Raw genomic sequence first — 19,726 nt, 5'->3', positions numbered from 1 at the left:
CGAGTGATGTTTGCGCTTCAAATAAGAGCCGTCTGTGACCAGATATAGTCAAGAAATGTGCTGGAGACATGAAGGGAGTTAGCCGGTTATTGTCTAGAATAGAGATTATGATCATAGAAATCAATTAGATATGTGCGAGGAATTTTGCTGAACGAACTTCAGTTGGTTGCTTTAAATGCCTGATAGTCTCGTTCTGTCTAATTACGTCTAATTATAATCAAGATCTTTTGCTAAGCTTAAATCATAAAAGTATAAAAAATATTTAGTCCTAAATGTAACATTTATATGTTTTAATTTCATATAAAAGTTATATCCTTTTGAATGATACAATTTTAACAGTATTTATGAAGGTTCTAAAAAAACTGACATTTAAAAAAAAAATGAAATTCAAACAAAATACAAAATTCTAACGCATTAATAAAAACTATTATAGTATGTAAGTTATACTAAGGGGCAAAAATCTTATCTTTTTTGTTTAGTTCCCAAATATGCATCCCATAAAATGTATTCGTTTATGTTCAAACTGTGTTACTCAAATGGAATGAAATGTTACATGCAATTCAGATGCATAAATCTTAAAACTAGGCCTGAATATTTTTTGGAGTGCGTGCAACGTGACACATTTGTTTGAAGTAAATGTGTTTGTGTCTCCGCAGACATGCAGAGCTGTGAACAGTGTTGACCGGCGGCGTCTGGACAAACATGGAGCCTTGTGCCGAGTCTCAGGGAGATCCTGAGAGAGCTCAGGTAAGCACTCTCACACACACACACACACATTATGTGACTATAATGAGCCGTTAGAGCTCACACGGACCTGAATCGCCTTCACAATAACAAGAACAAAGCTGACGCTGCTGACACCAAACACATTTTAAAATCTCCTCACTCACACAATTTCTGTCCCATTAGTGACTACAAAAGACCAAAACACACCTCAGCTGTCACATCCTGTGAATAACGATCAGTGCAGAAGACTGCTGCATGCTGGGATACATCTCAGTGTCACAAAATAATGTTATGAATAAAACGTAAGCCTGTTTTTTTTTTTTTTTTTTGCATTGTGAAATTAATTTTATGTTGATTTTAAAACCTTTTTACGGCCCTGTTTCTTATTACTCTAATGTGTAAAAAACTAATAATTATGGGAAAATATTATTATAATTATAGATAATAATTAAATGAAATAATAATAGTGATATATTTAAATTGATTTAAAATATTAAAAATATATATTACATTTGAATTAATATATATATTATATGTATGTAATATAATTTAAATTAACTATCATGGTACAATTTCTGCCACTGTCTTTAATGTATGCAAATTAATTTGAAAACAAAACAAACCAAATACTAGTATTTAAAAAACACAAAAAATGCTATTATGGGAATATAATAATGTAACACTTATATTAAAGAATTTTTTTTTTTACTTTGATGGTAAAATGTGTTTCATTGTTATAAAGATAATCTCAGTAATAAAATCTTTGTATTGCTTTACTGGTTATGTGAATCATTTCACACACAAGCCTAAGGTGTTACCCAGCATGCACCTGTGAGCCACGCTCTCTCTCTTTCATCAACCAAAATAACTGTCTGTTGAGCAGGAGTTGTGTAGGTGTTGTGAAGTATTTGTTTGATTCACGAGTCGTTTGCTGGAGCGAGAACAGTGAGTGGTTTGTTTGTGTTTATTGTTCTGTTTATTTCAGTAAAGTGTGGATCATATTCCTCCGGCTCCAGCTACATCTGCTTCACATGCATCAGAAAACATCATGTTATCACTGTATGAAAGCTTCTGTGGCCAGAGATCACAGAAGACAGATTTGGCTTTAGGTTAAGTGGGTTGTAATTGTACCAATGAACACCATTCATTCACAGAAGCATCTGCATCGGGTCATTAGCTAATTATAATGTCTAATCAAGTGTTATCACTTCTTAATATGTGCTTCAGTGGAATGATCCTGGCAATTGGCTTCATTTTAATTTCCATATTTCTTATATAATGTAATATTTCAGGATTTTTTTCCCATTATGATGATGAGAATTTGGGTGAAAATGTGATTAATTGCCGGAAAAAATGTCACAAAAAGTAATGTTTTAATGTAATAATAATATAATTTATTTTTTTCTTTATATAATATCATTATATTATAATTGTAATTTAAATTTTATTATATATATATTTTTAATTTTTGTTTAGATTTAAATTAATTGCAGTTAAATTGTGTAAATTTCATGATTTCAGTTTAATAGATATGCTTTATGATGAATAAAATTGAACCACTAAAACGGAGTATAGAAAAATGAAAACAAAAAAATTAATTTAAAATTAAATAAAACATCTTTCTTAGGGCCCTAAAACAGTAATTGATCAACCATGACGTCCTAAATCGTTTGGAAAAAAAAGTTATAAAGCTCACACCCTTCCTGTCTGAATCATCTGAGCATGGACAGACGGGATGAGCTGATAAAATAAATACTGCTAGATTAATCAGTAACCCTTGACCTGAGAGCCAGACCTTCATTACAGGATCGTTTCTTTATCTTAAAGTATTCAGTTTGTTGACATTCAAAAGGAAGTGAAATGCATTGGAACACAGGTCATCTAATGATCTTCAATGCATTTCACATAGTCGTCGTTTTCATCAAACTGACCCCGTGACCTCATCTGATGTGTTTCTATAAGGCAACACAGCATCATTTTTGCATTAGATAAAGGAAGATGTCGATTCGCTAGTTGACAGGAAACCCCTGCCACTCGTTTCCTGTCTTTTGGAGGCACATAAACAGGAACCAAGGGCAGCTCGTATCTGACAGAAGATATCAGGCCTTGAACAGGATGTTTAGACTAAATACAGACACACAAACACCAGTGGAAATGTGAGTTTGAGTTAGACATTCACTCATCATGACCTGCACTCTTCGAATAGTCTCATGTGAATTCATTCATTTTTATTCTTAGCATATTGCATGAAGTTTAGGGTCTTCTGCTATGTTTTCTCTGACACTTCAGTTATTTATAGCACTTCTGAGTCTGATTTTTTTAGTCTTTAGTCACATTTTAGTTCAGATTATATGCGTTTTCTTCATGGGCAGTTTTTTATACGCTCTATTTTGCCTCCTGAAGTGGTTCATAGCAAGTAGTTTGTTTTTTCAAATGAATCATGAATTATTAATACACAGATCATGGAAACTGGAAATGAGTCATGGTGGGTTTGCGTAATTATCCAGATGTCATCTCAGGGTGGTTTATAAATACAAGAAGCTTTTTATTCAAGTCGTAGTGCAGTCTCAGTGTGTATTTTTTTATATATATTATAAGTAAGCTGTTTTAGGTTAGCTCTGTGTGTCACGTCAGTTGTAGTTTGTCATATGATTCATGCTCGTCCCTTTAAAAGTTTGCTGTTCACCAAGGCTGTACTCGTTTAATTAAAAATACTGTAAAAACAGGAATATTGTTAAGTATTGTTGCATATCAAAATAGCTGTTTTCTATGTGAATGTATGGTAAAAGTTTTGTTTGTTGCCGTGATCAAAACTGAATTTACTCCAGCTTCAGTGTCACATGATCCTTCAGAAATCATTTCTCAACACATTTCTGATTATTATCAATGTTGAAAACTATACTACAGCTATTGTAATAAATAATAATGCATGTTTAAATAATGCAAATAATTATAATACATTTTTTTTTGACAAACTACAAATGAAATCTTAAAAATTTAACAACCACTTTTTATTGTTTGTTGACATTCAATGTAATTTATTCACTGATCAGTTTAAAAGTATTTATTTTTTTAATACTGCAACTGCATTTTGAGATGAAAATCTAATATGTGACCCCGGACCGCAAAACCAATCTTAAGTGTACATTTTTCGAAATTGAGATTTATACAACACATGAAAGCTGAATAAATACGCTTTCCATTGATGTATGGTTGATTAGGATCGGACAACATTTGGCCGAGATACAACTATTTGAAAATCTGGAATCTGAGGGATGCAAAAAAATCTAAATACAGAGAAAATCACCTTTAAAGTTGTCCAAATGAATTCTTAGCAATGCATATCACTAATCAAAAATGAAGTTTTGATATATTTACGGTAGGAAATTTACTAAAAATCTTCATGGAACATGATCTTTACTTAATATCCTAATGATTTTTGGCATAAAAGAAAAATCTGTAATTTTGACCCATACAATGTTTTTTTTGCTTTTGGTAAAAATATACCCCAGCGACTCCAGACTGGTTTTGTGCTCCAGTGTCACACATGTTAACCATTTTAACATAAGATGAAAAATGTATAATTAATTCAGTCATAAAATGCAACAATCACTTGTTGACATTTAAATAGTGAAACATAATTTTCAACAGATGTCATCATACTGTCATTTTTAATTAACAAAAATGTTTGCTTTAATGACATTTTGAGGTGAAAAGCTAATAGCTAAACTGATAATAACACTTCTTAAAGAGCTGAAATGTTTATTAGTTTACCTGCTTGTCATATAACCATTATCTGACGTCAGAGAACGGTGGAATTCAGGGTTTTTTAAAATATTTTAAATGCTGATTTGAAATCACAGACGGTTCTAAATATTTTAAATGCTGATTTGAAATCACAGAGGGTTCTAAATATTTTAAATGCTGATTTGAAATCACAGAGGGTTCTAAATATTTTAAATGCTGATTTGAAATCACAGAGGGTTCTAAATATTTTAAATGCTGATTTGAAATCACAGAGGGTTCTAAATATTTGAGGTCAAAGAAGTTTGGCTGAAAATCCAAATCAAGGTTTTTTTTTTTTTCATATATATATATATATATATATATATATATATAGCACAGTTTCCTCATTTGAGAAGTATCTGGCAGTTGAGCCAAACCGTAAGTCACAGGACAGATCACAGTCTAAGAGACCTGATTTAATTTGCAGTGTTGTGTGTATCTAAGTAAAGGTGTGTGTGTGGGTGTGTTGAAGTGCAGTATATAGTGTGCTGTGTGTCCAGTTCACTGACTGACCAGCTGTGAGAAACCCTGAGCAAACAGACGATCATCTAATGATCAACAGACAGGGAGGAGCAGTCTGTGAGAATGAGAGATTTGTGTGATCTCTGCAGACGCTTTGGCTCACTAACGGTAGGCTAGCGCTCAGTTTCTCTGTTACTCACGATAAATCCGGACAGATGAATGAATGATGGCTGGGTGTAGATGGCATTCAGTGTCAATCTGGTGATATATGAGTGTCTCATGGGATCTCGTGTGATTTTATTGGCCTGTGTCATGTGATTTAAATAGTTACTGAACTCTGATCAGCTGTGGACTGCAGTGATGTTGCAACTTTAGACGCTAGCGTTTTACTATAGTAACTGCATTTGCATAGAGACACTCTGTGTGTGTGTGTGTGTGTGTGTGTGTGTGTGTGTGTGTGTGTGTGTGTGTGTGTGTGTGTGTTGTGACTGCTTTACACGAGACAGCTGTCGGCTAATCTGCCGGTGGTTTATCTGGGATAGTCTGTTCAGAAAGCAGGCCTCTGTCGGGTTGTGTGTTTCTCAAGACATCTTCACTTTTGAAAGTCCCATCTCATGCAATTTTGACAGTCTCACGGCCTGTGTGTAAATACAGCAACAGAAAACTAGATTAGTGCATGTTCTGAAGAAACATCAGTGTGGTTTACCCTGATGACACCATGTGATAAAAATAGTGTTGTGTACTTTAATTTTCCCTCCGCATTACCAATAATCACTTCTCCTTTTTTAAAACTAGTTATTTGAGAATTAAATATCACTGTTTTATATATCAGATATTTGAATATATTTTGTTATACATTTGTTGTTATATATTTTAGTATCCTTTATTTGTTTTTATTTTTTTAATCCAGTATCAGTATCTTGCGAATTATATACTTATAATAATAATAATAATAATAGTAATAGTAGCAATAATTATATTTTCAATTTTTTTTTTGAGAAATTCTTTTTTTATATATTTGATGATTTTTAAAATTATCAAATACAATTTTAATTCAATTAAAAAATTGAATATTAAATCACTTATTTTTTTATATGTTTGAGAATTATATTTTTTAAATTTGTTTTATTTGAGAATTCAACTTGTTTTCATATATTTTATGTACATTTTCTGTGTATATTATCTTTTTTTTAAAAATCATATTTTAAAAAAAACATTTAAATGAGTTTTACATGTTTGAGGATTTTTTTTCCTAATATATTTTAGAATTCTTTTTTTTGTTGTTGCATATTTAACAATCTTATATTTGTAATATTGTACTATTGTAATATTTTTAGATATTTGAGAATTATAGATATTATACTTTAATTTTCTACTTCACTTTTTTTACATTTGAGAATTCAATATATTTTTATATAGTGTAGACATTTTTTATAATATTTTATATTTACCTAATTGAGAGTTTGATGTGTCATATACTCAGTATATCATAAGCGTGAGAGCTCTTTTTAGCCTCCTCTCACTCTCACGTCATTGGCCAATGCAAATGCAAAACTGGATTGGTTTGTTTTCATAGCTCCTTGTCTTTGCCAGTAAAGCTTCACCTTTCCTCCATCCCTCTTCTGCTTTTGTCAGCTCCACCTCTTCCCCGTCAGCTGCGTGTGATGTTAAACGTCTGTCATTAGTAAATGTTTGCAGACTCTTCACCCACCAGCTGACAGACACCGTTCGCCTTCCCAGACTTCATTGATATTTTCACACTCCTGAAGTAGATGGAAAGAGGTTTCGGTGACAGTACCTTCCCATCGCCTCTGCAATGTTCTCTCAAACAGAACACAATTTCAAGGAGACTTCGTGTTAAAAAGTGGTCTGCCACACTGTCTGAAATGGACCGGCGATATATTACGGTTGAATGGAGATCAGCGAGACCACCGCGGAGGTAATAGGATCCACCCCTGGACCAGAACAGCCCATTACCAGCCAATGAGACGCGTCCGAAAGCATCCCAGTAATGGATTGATACTCTATACACCAGCTGTACCTTCTTCTAACCTTTGCTTTTCTTCCTCCCATCACTCCAGCTCTTTTTGCCTTGCTCTTTGTTACAAAAAAGCTATTATTTGCATCTGTAATATCTTTTACACACAGCCCAGTTATCCATGGCTTTCTGAAAACCAAAAACCGTAAGACCCAGACTCATTCAGGGTTGTGCAAAAACCATATATTTCAATACCAACCAGTCAGTAGTTTGCCTGAACGACTGCAAACCGAGTCTTGCACATTCCTAAAAGCTTCTGTGAGTCACAGTGCTTTAATTGTCTTTAATTGCGCCCTCAGGACTGACTGTACCGCCTCCGGATGAGCAGGACGGCTCTTTCTAGGTGTTTTATAAAGCTTCAGCTCTAGCTGTAGATGCTTGTGTGAATTTCCCGGATTGTTTTGTGGCTTGGTGACATTGCTGATTCGGCAGAAACGCTGTGCTTTCAAGTAGCGGTCCATCGGCTGTGTTCGTGCACGAGCGGACGTCGAATACTCTTGAGCGTTTTGCATTAATCTCCCTTGTGGGTTTGCTGGAAAACACCCGAATCTTGAGGGTTTAACACATCAGTCGTCTTTGTTTCACGCGCCAGGTGATGCTAAACTGGCGTTTACGGGACTGTAAATCAATGATTCACAAAATATTGGCGGCTAAACGTTAAACAAAACCACTGAGCCGAGACTCAACAGCACTTTGTGGCCGTTTAATCAGTAATCGGTGAAAAAAAAATATATTGTTCGTTAGTAAGTCACATGCATCTTTAATTGCATAATATACAAATATACAATCTGTTTTTGTCATTAATTATGCACACTTTGAGCGTATATTGACTTTGACTGAAGGAGTCAAAAGATTGAAGAAGCTCAACAGAAACAATGCTGATGCAAGGCACCATGGGATTGATTGCATCGATGTACTGATGCTGTTTGATAAATCATTGAAATCCTCATGCATGTCCATTTATTTTATATTCAGGCTAATTTGATTACATTTTCAGCTCTGTTTGACCACATTAAAAATCATTCAGCAGAATTATGTTGGTTTTCTCTGCACATTTAGTGAGTTAATATACTCTGTGTGTGGCTGCTGATGAGCAATTCCATTGATTTGTTCTTCCAGACTGAACCGTGTGTCATCACCATAATTTTGCATCAGACCAGCACCGCAGGAAAACTAAATCTGTCTTGGAGAGACCTAGAAAATGTCAGTTTTGTTTTATTTTGAAGCCTGACCACATACACTATCATTGAGAAGTTTGAGGCCGGTGGATGTTTTAAAAAGAAGTGCCGTATGCTCACCAAGGCTGGATTAATTTCATAAAAACATCTTATAAATTGTGAAATATTATTATGATTTAAAATAACTGTTTCCTATTTGAATATATAGTAAAATGGATTTTATATTTGTGATGCTCCGCTGTATTTTCAGCATCATTCCTCCAGTCTCCAGTGTCACATGATTCTTCAGAAATCAGAATAATATTCTGATTCGCTGCTCAAGAAACATTTCTGATCAATAGATGTGCTGCATGCATTACTGATTTTTTTCCCCTCAGGATGTTTGGAGGAATATAACGTTCAAAAGAAGCATTTATTTGAAATTGAAATATTATATAACATTATGAATCACTTCACTGTCCTTCTCCGTCAGTTTAATGTGTCCTTGCTGAGTAAAAGTATTTAAAAATTAAATGACTCCAGTCATATCTGTATTAATTCTAGCGTGGGTGCCGACACCACATTACCTTCTGAATAATACTTGCACAAACTCTATAACCCTCGTATTATCAGACGCCTTTGCTCACAGATTAAATTAATGAAGGCAGGCATTGAATCATGCATTTCATGATTCAGAAATGACCTCTCTCTGTATCATGTTACTAAGTGCTACATTTACATATTATAAATTGTCAATTTTACAGTTAGTGATACAGTGAGCTCTCGAGGCCTTCAGCAGGAGGTTGTTCGTTTCATGGTTTTATCACCCTCTTTTTGGGAGGCTGATAGGAAACCGAATAGACAAAACTCGGATGCTGAAAGCTTCTTGCTGGAGGAGACAGAGCAGACGAGGAGATGTTGAAGGATCATTATACAGATGCACATCATCCGTGATAGAAACAGCTCTTTCTTAAAAACTGTACTATGTATCTTGTAGCATGTGTGTTTTATATTAAAGCATACACATTTTCTGCTTGTATTAAATAGCACGATGAGCCACTGCATTTGCTAAAATGCGCATTATAGACATTATATAGTGTATGCGACAGTCTGTGTTATTTCTAAATTATATATACTCTACTATAATATTTAATATTTTTAATTAGCTTTTGTTTTTATATTCTCAGTTTAATAAGATTTTTAGTTTCCAGTCTTTATTAGAGGTTACAATTTTTTTATTGTTTTTGTAATTTTTTTTTATATTTCTATATTTCTACATAGCTTTGTTTTCTACATTTAATTTTATGTTTTGAGTTTCATTTGAATTATACTAGTTTTATGACTTTTATTATGTGTGTTTAGTAGTAGTTACTAGTTTTAATAATTTTGGTACGCTAGCTTAGTTGCTGTTTTTATCTAGATTTATATTTTATCCCAGCTTTCATTTTAGTTTTGGTTAACAGTAACAGCACTACCCACAATCCAGTGCAAAGTTGAATCTCAGTAATGCTGAAAACAGCTTTGACGTTGTCGTAAGTGGTCAAACATCACAAATCCATGAGCTTTTCGATCCTCTCTGACTGTTATTAAATTATATTTGTACAGAACTAAAACATCTTGTCAGATTACGCTGGTTTATCATGCGTTCTGACAGACATGATTAGACTAGTTTTAATCACAATGTTATTAAACAAACAAATGAACAGCAATCCACACGGTTTGAGTTGCCATTAAAGGGTTTGTTCAAACCACTAACCCCAAGCATAGTGCTTTACAAACACCTCTAATAAAGTTTAAGGGAACTGACATTGATTATTCAACATCGTGTAAACCGGTCACACACATTTCTTTAGCTTTAATTCCATTACAGCCGTCCATAGAGGCTCGAAAAGCTTTATTAATCAAACAATATCCTACATGACCTCAAACCGGCTTCATTTGTTTAAACAGGACTCAGTGTGGGTGTCAATTACTCGTGTAGTTGTTGTTTGATTGACAGATGTCCCGACCAATCAGAATCCCAGAGTTTTTTGTATTGTAGTGGCTTTGATCTCTGTTCACTATAATCTTTGCTAATCCAAAATGTCCGGACTGTGTTATGAGTGTGTGTGTGTGTGTTTGGCTCGTCTAACCCTCCCTGGATTTGTTCTGCTTAGTCTTTCTTGCTCTGTTCAGCTGGATTTCTGTTGCCAGTGTCTTATGTTTCAGTATGTTTGTCATTTTTAACTAATGCTGCTTTTCTTTTTTCCCTGTTTGTCTTTTTTGTCTTTTTTTCATGCCATCTGTCTGTCTGCTGCCAACGTGTCCCAACGCACAAAATCCAACCAACACCAAAACCAACATTTCCTGGCGGACCCTTCCTGTGTGTGTCTGTCTGTGACACGTGTGTGTGTGTGTGTGTGTGTGTGTGTGTGTGTGTGTGTGTTCAGCATCATGCAGAGAGCAGAGAAAACCCTGTCACCCCAGGTAAGAGGCTGACATTCACCTGTGTGTGTGTGTGTGTGTGTGTTATCTGTGCTCCTGTGTGTCAAAGTTAAAGGCACTATGTTCAGAAACGGGATACTTAACATTATATTCTATATAAAGCTGTTTTAATAACACGTGGAACAGAATTCAGCGATACATTTTTCATTCTGTTTAAACGTAATTGTTTGTTATTGTCACATCAACTTGCGACAATGGATATTTTAATTCAGCAATTTGTGTCCAGTTATCATTTGGGAAAAAAAAATGTATAATTTTTTTTTTTCGCCAGCATGATTGGATATGAAACTTATTATTTTTTTAAATAAATGTATATACAATTTATATAGGCATATATAAATTTAATCAGTGTTCATTTTTATAATGTTTATGGCAGCATTATATTATTGTAAATACATTTATATAAATAAATGTATTTTACGTAATTCTGTCAATATGAATTTTTATAATGTTTATATGTGGCAGCAAGTTTGGATATGAAACAAAATCTTTGGGGAAAAAAAACATGAAATCTATACATTTATATGTGATTTATTCATCAGTATACATTTAATCATATTATATGTTTGTTATATATACATACATACATACATACATGCAAACAAACACACACACACACACACATATATATATATATATGTACGGTAGGAATAGAAACATAATTTGAGATTTGTAACATGGCATTCTGGTTAATTGGCTCATTAGTAATTAGTTTCTTTACAGATTAAGTGATGAGGATGAAATATTCATAATGCATCTTAAACAAGCATCTCTTATGAATGATTAGCATAAAGTGATTCATCTCTGTCGTTTCAGCTTCTCCTTTATTTTCTTTTGCAACACATTAAGCAGCGTGTGTGTGTGTGTGTTATACACGTATAGCAACACAAGCACACCCAGACACATGCATATATTCACTAGAAGCTTGTTATTTCACCCAACATGTTTTATGCTGCGTCATTGTGCAGAGTTTCATATGCATTTAATTTCTTCAGCTGCAGACATGCACGCACACAATCAATAGTGATTTATGTAATACTGTTGCAGTGCTGGATGGTTTGTGTGATGCTGATGAGGTTAGATTTTAAGTAGTCATGTTAAACATTCACTTTTAATCTGTTTTTAAAAAACAACACCATTAGATTTTATCTTTTCTTATTTTGTGTGTTGGCCACTAGAGGGAGCACTTTACAAAAATATAAAAAGTGAAAAGAAAAGAAGTGAAGTGTGCATCAATTAAAGTTTGGTGGAAGCTCTTCAGGGAAAAAGTCTAAATCCGTTTAGTTTTTTATGTTCTGAAATCAATAGAAAAAATGTGCAAACCCAGTCTAAACCACATCCATATTTGGCTTTAAATCTAAAGTAAGATACAGCAGATGAATAGGCTAAAAAGTGTAGGTGAAATATTACCTTTCCCAGTTTGTTGGCTATATTATAGATTATATAAGAATTTCAAACATTATATATATATATATATATTTTTTTTTGTTTATTACACATTTTCTGAAATGTTATGTGCAATAAGCAAATGATTCATTATCTAATTAACCATTTGCTAAATGTATAAAATTCCAAAAAATAATTCTGTACATTGGTTGAGGTCAGGTTAAAAATTCTTGTTTCATTTATATCTAAATTTATGTTAAGTTTGATATATGTATGTGCTGCTCAGTGCTGAAGTCCAGATTAAAACTCATTTTGAGAAACGACTTTTAAAGATGTTTTGTAATCGAAATATACATATGCAAATAGATAAAGTGCAAGACAATAAACATTGGGTTTGAAAAACACAATTGTATTCACCATCAGTTGTTTTATGAATGCATCCTCTGTTCTTGTTATTTTTTTCCACAGCTGCCTTAATGCCTGGTGATGATGCTGCGCTTCTGACCCCAGGAAGGATGAGCCAGCGTGGGAAGGAGGCGGGGCTTCACACACCCAGTAAAGACCTGCTCACAAGCCCCTCCCTCAGCCCCGGCGTCAGCTACAGTCACGGTAAGAGAACCTCTGTGGCCTCAAGGATGTGTGGATTTGATGCTTTAAAGGCCACATCTGCATTAAAAAGAAATCTGATCCCAGACCAGTGCAGTTTACATCAGCTAAACCAGCAGAAATGTGGTTTGAGCGGTGGTTGGTTGAGCTGACAGGTTTTGAAAACAACACTTTCGTCTTACAAAAATAAACCAGGAGCGATGCAATCAAAATCCATTCTTAAGAAAGTAAAAAGGATGATTTTTAATTTGTAGTGTTGACACAGTGACCAGTTTCTCCCTGTGTAGTGTTTGTTTTCACCACTAGAGGACGCTGAAGTGTCATGAAATCTTTGAAGGAATTTTTAAATTACGATTTGGAAACGTCACACAAATATTCTATAGTGAATACTTTTTATTTGACTTATTTTGTTCTTATTTTATGTGAATATTTCTTTGAATTTATTTATTTGATTGTTAATCTGTTGATTATAGTGATTAAGAGCTGACATACAAATAGAAACTGAAACCTTGTTATTAAATAAAGTAATAATCATACACTTTTTTAACATTTTATCTGGACAATTATGATAATATAAAAAGTGTTATACAAATATAAAATAATTAAAAGGATAATTTAATATATATATATATATATAATGTATGTGTGTATATATATATATATATATATATGTATGTATGTGTGTGTGTGTGTGTATATATATATATATATATATATATATATATATATATATATATATATATATATATATATATATTAAATTTAAAATTAAATGTATGCATTTAGCAGACGCTTTTATCCAAAGCGACTTACAGTGCATTCAGGCTATCAATTTTTACATATCATGTATTTCCGGGGAATCAAACCCCCAACCTTGCGCTTGCTAACGCAGTGCTCTACCAGTTGAGCTACAGGAACACATATATATATTATAATTATTTAATAATTTTAATAATTGTCGAGATAAATAAATGAAAAAAGGTTGATTATATTGATGCTTATTAAATTGTAGTATTATTATAATTATATTGATAAAATTATGCATTGATTAGCGATAATTATGTATTTATAATACATATAGAGAGATATATAAATATATAAGAATTATGTTTATAATTATTATTTAAAAAATTGTTTATTATCAGTAGACTACTTTAATATCGACACAAGCACGAAACACATATATAAAATTCATTTTTAAAATTTAAAAAGTCATATATACTGTATTATTTTAAACATTAATTTTAATAATTGTAATAATTTGAACTAATTTAATTATTTTAGTAATAGGAATAATTAATTTAGTTTTACACACACACACACACACACACAAAAAAAAACCTATAAAAAGGTTCCTGAAAATGTGCGGTCAAAGTTCAATATTGTGCTTTTATATGGAGTGTGCATGTGATCGTCACAGTCCCTGTGTCATTTTTACAACTACCTGTGATACGCACACACACACACACACACACACACACACACGACAGGCTCACAATCTAATGTTGTCAGAGGATTTGGCTTTTATAATGATGATGATGTTCTGAGCATCATACGAGTGACATGAGTTGTTCTGCAAGGCTAGACGCTCTCACACACAAAACCGCTGCTAGTCGAAACCTTTCAAAGCCTTCGGACCTCTCGCATCTTGTCTGGTCTCCATAGCAACAGCACTTTCCCTCGCCATCGCTTTTGAAAGCACATTCATCCTTACTTTTTAGTCTCGGGTGAATCACTCCGTTTGGGCGTGTTCTGAGCTGTATAAAAGGAAGTTTCTTTGCAAGTTCATCTCGTAGATGTTAGCCACCTTTCTCTCAATCATTCAGTGCCAGCAGCGGGAAACCCGACACGAGACGCACCGCAGCTTTCTCCCGGAATAGCATCAGTACAGTAACCCATAAAAGCCCTCGAATCCTCTTTCCTGGCCTCCTCGCTCTGTTTGAGACGAGAGCAGGTGTGCTTGGCCTGGATTTAATGGATTACATACAATACACAGCGTGCAGCTCAGCCAATCAGAAGCTGCTAAATCTGAACGTTCCATCGCTTCGGCCAATCAGATGCAGGGTCATTTGCATATGCGAGCTCAGGTGTGAGCATGCTGTTCACTTACCGTCCAATGTTTGGGAATGTTATGGCGGTTTTGTGGGCTAGTGAATGTCTGATTGTGAACGGAGAGGGCAGGACGTAAACCTTCTGAATGCATGAATGTGGCGGCGGGTAATTAATTAATCTCTCTGCACGCAAGGCAAGTACTTAGACTAGTACTCTAATGCTTGATTAGTGCATGTTTAGTTTGATAGTTGTGTCCTCCTCCTTCGCCTGCAATAGTATCTGGTGAGAACAGAATTCAAGTGTTACTGAACTTTAAATGCACTTGTTAAAATAGTAACCTGTTGCTGTTTGGTGTGGAATCGTATCATTTAACAGTAATTTTAGATTGATGGATTATTCAATCTAGATGATGCCTTGAGATGGTTTCTACTGGTTGTTCTGGCGTTTGTTAAATGTGCTCTGAGGTCTGACTCATTAAAGCTTATTCGTTAGGCTGCTAATCCAGACTCATAGCCAGGTTGCATAAGGTTTCTAGTGGCTTCCTAAACCCTGCTTTAGTGCACTGACCAGGTCTCAAGCGCATTGTGTCTGAAAGCATCTTATCTGCTGCTTCTGTAGTCTTACATTTGAGCTTCTTCAATCAACTTCATGAAGTGCATCCTGGGATGCTTTTTAAATAGTGTTAAAAGATTTCACATGTTTGCTGGACACTTGTTGTTGGCTGTGATTTTGGTTTTGTAAATACATTTGCAATAAGGCACAATATATATTTTTAGCGATGCACAAGATATCCGTTCCATTTGTTATGAGCTGACATTCAAGAAATTAATTAATCCGGATCGATATTGCATTTATCAGCAGATAATAGATAAGTGTGAATGCTCTTGTTTTTTTTTATACAGTACATTTATAATACTGTGATGCCTCAAGTTATTTATAGCATTGAAGATGATTCATTTTAGTTTTTAGTGTTTTTTTTTTAATCTAAAGTCATTTATTTAGATTAAATTAAACAGTATTTTTGTACGGGCCAGCTGTTGTTTATGATTTAACATTCATTTATACATCAGACAAATAATTTTTAGGCATGTACAGTATATCTATTTCTTAAGAGCTCATATTCAAGGAAGCATTTTAATTTAGCAGTATCAATTAGGGATGCACGATAATATCGGCACAACATCGGTATCGGCCGATAAAAGCTTAAAATGACCATCATCGGTATCGGTCGATATGAATATTTCTGCCGATGAGCCAAACCGATATTCTCCAAGTGAAATAATTGACCTGTTTTTCAGATGTGAATGTCTGTCTACGTTTGTAAAATAATACATTTATGGTAGAATCAGTACAGAAGAGATACATGGATTTCTCTTCAGTAAAATTAAAGTTTAGATATATCAGGCGAAAATTCGTATACATATCGATATCGGCATCGGCCAAAATTATTTAAAAAAATATCGGCATATCGAATATCGGCCAAAATCCAATATCGTGCATCCCTAGTATCAATATTGCATATATCAGCTGATATTAGATGTTTAGATTACGTATAATATAATAATAATTTTTAATGTAATCCATAGCAAATCTAATAATATAATTATTCTATACCGTATTCATTCTAATCTTGTGAAAGTTGAGAATGTAAAGACTTGATTTTAGTTTTTTAGTAATTATTTGTAAAGTTTACAAATCAGAATTCAGATTAATATGCTTTTTAAGATCATGAGAAAACTTTTCATCAGCAGCCGTGTAAACTATTCTGTAAAAAATAAATGTTTTTATTATTGGAGTGCATTTTATGTGTTTTCTTCAGTGTTGATTCTTTGTTATAACTTGTGAAACTGTAACTTTTTAGTGTACTGCACACACAGTTCTCTGTAATCTCTCTGTGAGCAGTACAGTGGTCCGGATCATTAACCGCTCGTCTAATGACTCGTCACTAGTTCAGTTTAACCTGCTGGGTTACTCATTTGGTTTGAGTGGGAAACTGTTTAAACCGTAACCGAAGAAACAAAGGATGAAGTTTCTATGAAGGAAGCACAACACAAGAGACAGAGCCTTCGAGAGTCTGCACTTGAGTACAAAGCAGGAGGCTTTTTTTTGGAAAAGATTAACATGCTGGTGACCTCGGGTGTTTTTCCACATACTTTATGCATGTGTGTGTGAGTGTGTGTGTGTGTGTGTGTGGTGTGTGGGTCAGATGGTCAGACAGACGGATAGATAGACAGCTTAGACTAGTTTTGCGCAAGGTTTCTCTTTTAATCGAGGTCTTGGGTTTTTAAATGCTTCATATATGAAGGCATAACTTCCATTCTGCACGGGATAATGAGAAGTAGGCTTTGAATTATATATCCACAAGAGCATCGTAATTAGTTATGATAATTAGGGCATCATTCACTGCCATCCTGCAGTCTCATCCGCTCTTTTTGGAGAGGCGGTTGCCTAGCAACTTCAGAGTGACATCAGCAGAGTCCTGGAGGAGCGTTCTGATTGGTTACGACGGCCGGAGTGAATTCTGATTGGATGGAGGAAAGAGGAATGTGGAGTGTTTAAAAGCTGCTTGAACTACTTTAACCTTTGGCTTGATTGCTCTGGAGCAGCTCTTCTGCAGTTCATGGACCACAAACACGAAAAGCCGTAATAAGAAACACGTTAGCGCTTCGCTCGAAGTCCCAGCTTCCTGTGAGTTATTGTTGACATTTCCCTCCAAACAACAGAAGGAGATGCATTGCTTGCTTTATATTGCATATTACAAGCGCTCGCCTTTATGCATATGTGTATTTAATCAGTGCTGTTTGTAAAGTGAAGTGATTTGATTTTAAACTTCAGCATGTGGTGTTTCTCGTTGTGTGTTACTTTAAGTCAATGTTGTTTTGCTTGATATGGCTTTGATACATACAGTGTAAACCTGGTTACTGTAAGTCAAATCGAGTTTGATGAAGACTCGTGAGAGCTGGACATTCCCCTAAAAGCCTTTGGCAGTGTCAGATTTAACAGTTCACAGTGGGATCAGGTTGTATGTGATGCTGATGGCTTGATTCTGTTTTCACCAGCGCTGTTTGAGAAGCAGGTGTGTGTGAGGTTTAGATATTCAGCTACAGTGTCCTTCATAAAGCGTTCTGTGTGAGCGAGCTGAGAAAGAAAGAGAGAGAGAGAGAATCAGACCGGAGTCATGTGCTCAAAAATTGATTCAGTCATACAGTCATAAAGCGAATCTGACAAAAAAAACGTATTCATGTTTTTATGAAAAACTCATATTTCAAAGCATATTTTGCATATAGCCATCAATATTTTTTTCATGACAGTTAAGCACATTAAGCACAATTCTCATTTCCATTATGCATGCAAATATCATTCTTATTATTGTAATGGATAATATATTATTCAAATTTGAAAGTATTTATGCATCATGGTAGATTTTATTGCATTGCCATACTAATTTATTAATAAATTGTATTTTTATTTTATTTAAAATATTTTAAAATAATAAAATTAAAATGAATATCAAAAATGTATATGTATTAGAATGTAAAAATATGTTTATTGATAAAAATTATGAACATTTTATATGTATATATATATATATATATATACTCTTATTAGGATTTTTATTCTATTTTTATTTTGTATTTTAAATACAAATATATATATATATATTTTTTTTTTTTTTTTATAAGCCACACATGGGTACAGGTGACTAGTGACATCACAACATGAAGCTTTTTTTTCCCACTGATAGTCAGTGAGGTCCAAGAATGTGATCCTCTCTCTCTCTCTCTCTCTCACACACACTCTCTCTCTCTCTCTCTCTCTCACACACACACACACACACTCTCTCTCTCTCTCTTTCTCACACACACACACACACACTCTCTCTCTCTCTCTCACACACACACACACACTCGCAGCTCTAGAGCGAGAGGGAGGAGCTGCAGTGAGTAACAGTGAGGGAGCGTGAGTGTTTCTTCAGAGCGCGCTCGGTCAGCTGTAGTACTAGCAGCAGTGGAGTATGTGTGTAGAGCAGAGCTGAATGTGTGTGTGTGTGTGTGTGTGTGGTGACTGCTGAATTAACACCGCAGCCCCTCAGCCTCGCCCTCTTCAGGGTGAGTCCACCCTGCAGACGCCCTCATGATGAAGCCAGACGGTATTCTGGGCCGCCGCCGGTTCTCCACCTGTGGAGGAACCATCTCGGGGCGCCCGGCTCATCCCGACGGACGCAAACTCATACGCAACGCCTCGTTTGGGGGCTACAACGAGCTGTCCGTCTGCTTGCCAGGTGGGTCCATCTCGGGAAACTTTTACGTGTTTTATTCGTTTGGCAGATAGTTTCGATCGGTGCATTCGAGCCAGGATGGGTATCTGGGTCTTAAAGGCTGGGCGCAGCAGCAGTCTGTTAAGTTTTATTGTTTTGGCAGCTTGCTGTGAACTGAATCTGGACTGCTCTCCAAACTAAAGTGCATCCATTAACAGACACCATCTGTTATTCATTGCATCACTGTTTTTTGAGTGTGTGACGCATTACATTCATTTCAACCTTCTTAAATACAGGTATCCTTATTAAATACTCTGCAATATAGTAAACCGATGTTTTACCAAAAATGTACTTGTTTTGTTTAGTCTATTAGTAGTGTTAATTATTAATTATTCATAATTAATTCTAACATTAAAGCATAACCAAAATCTCAATAGTAAATACTATTAAGAAAAACAATAACTGTTTTATAATAATAATAATAATATAGAATATTTATAAACAATATTTTGTTTAAATAATAGAAGAAGAACTTATCCTATCCTATTTTAGTAAATAATGTAACAAAAAAAACAAAAAAAGATTATTTATACATTTGTTGCTGGTATTATGTTTTTCTTTCTATTTATTATTATTATTATTAATAATAATATATCCATAAAAATGTAATACTATATATTTTATTAATATTATTATATACATTTTTGTTATGAATAATATATCTATGAACACACAGTAAAATATTTTTATTAAAAATATTAATAAAAATAT

At 34.2% G+C, this 19,726-nt stretch overlaps 1 protein-coding gene across 2 annotated transcripts; it reads left to right on the top strand.

The window, feature by feature from the left end:
- The first annotated feature begins 483 nt into the window (after positions 1 to 483).
- LOC113075904 (oxysterol-binding protein-related protein 8-like) lies at positions 484 to 19,279 on the top strand. Of its 2 annotated transcripts, none has more exons than XM_026248557.1 (4): positions 484 to 747; positions 10,599 to 10,635; positions 12,508 to 12,648; positions 18,783 to 19,272. In XM_026248557.1, exons 1-4 carry the CDS (start codon positions 703 to 705, stop codon positions 18,833 to 18,835), a joined length of 276 nt encoding a protein of 91 aa, XP_026104342.1. In that variant the 5' UTR covers positions 484 to 702; the 3' UTR covers positions 18,836 to 19,272. The 2 variants fall into 2 exon arrangements, with proteins under 2 accessions (XP_026104342.1, XP_026104343.1); XM_026248558.1 differs by lacking the exon at positions 484 to 747 and adding an exon at positions 4,876 to 5,142 and having other exon boundaries at positions 18,783 to 19,279.
- Positions 19,280 to 19,726: the final 447 nt, after the last annotated feature.

This window comes from Carassius auratus, unplaced genomic scaffold, assembly GCF_003368295.1.
Source record: "Carassius auratus strain Wakin unplaced genomic scaffold, ASM336829v1 scaf_tig00017962, whole genome shotgun sequence".
In the NCBI taxonomy this organism is placed as follows: Eukaryota; Metazoa; Chordata; class Actinopteri; order Cypriniformes; family Cyprinidae; genus Carassius; species Carassius auratus.
The sequence above is the reverse complement of the archived record's forward strand: the minus strand, read 5'-3'. Positions and strand labels throughout refer to the sequence as shown.

What these genes read in the sequence shown, in the direction of transcription:
- LOC113075904 (XM_026248558.1), top strand. Translation starts at nt 5,098, where the DNA reads ATGAGAGATTTGTGTGATCTCTGCAGACGCTTTGGCTCACTAACG. An exon ending in GACGCTTTGGCTCACTAACG is followed by an intron (nt 5,143 to 10,598) that starts GTAGGCTAGCGC and finishes GTGTGTGTTCAG; the next exon opens with CATCATGCAGAGAGCAGAGA. An exon ending in CGGCGTCAGCTACAGTCACG is followed by an intron (nt 12,649 to 18,782) that starts GTAAGAGAACCT and finishes TTAACACCGCAG; the next exon opens with CCCCTCAGCCTCGCCCTCTT.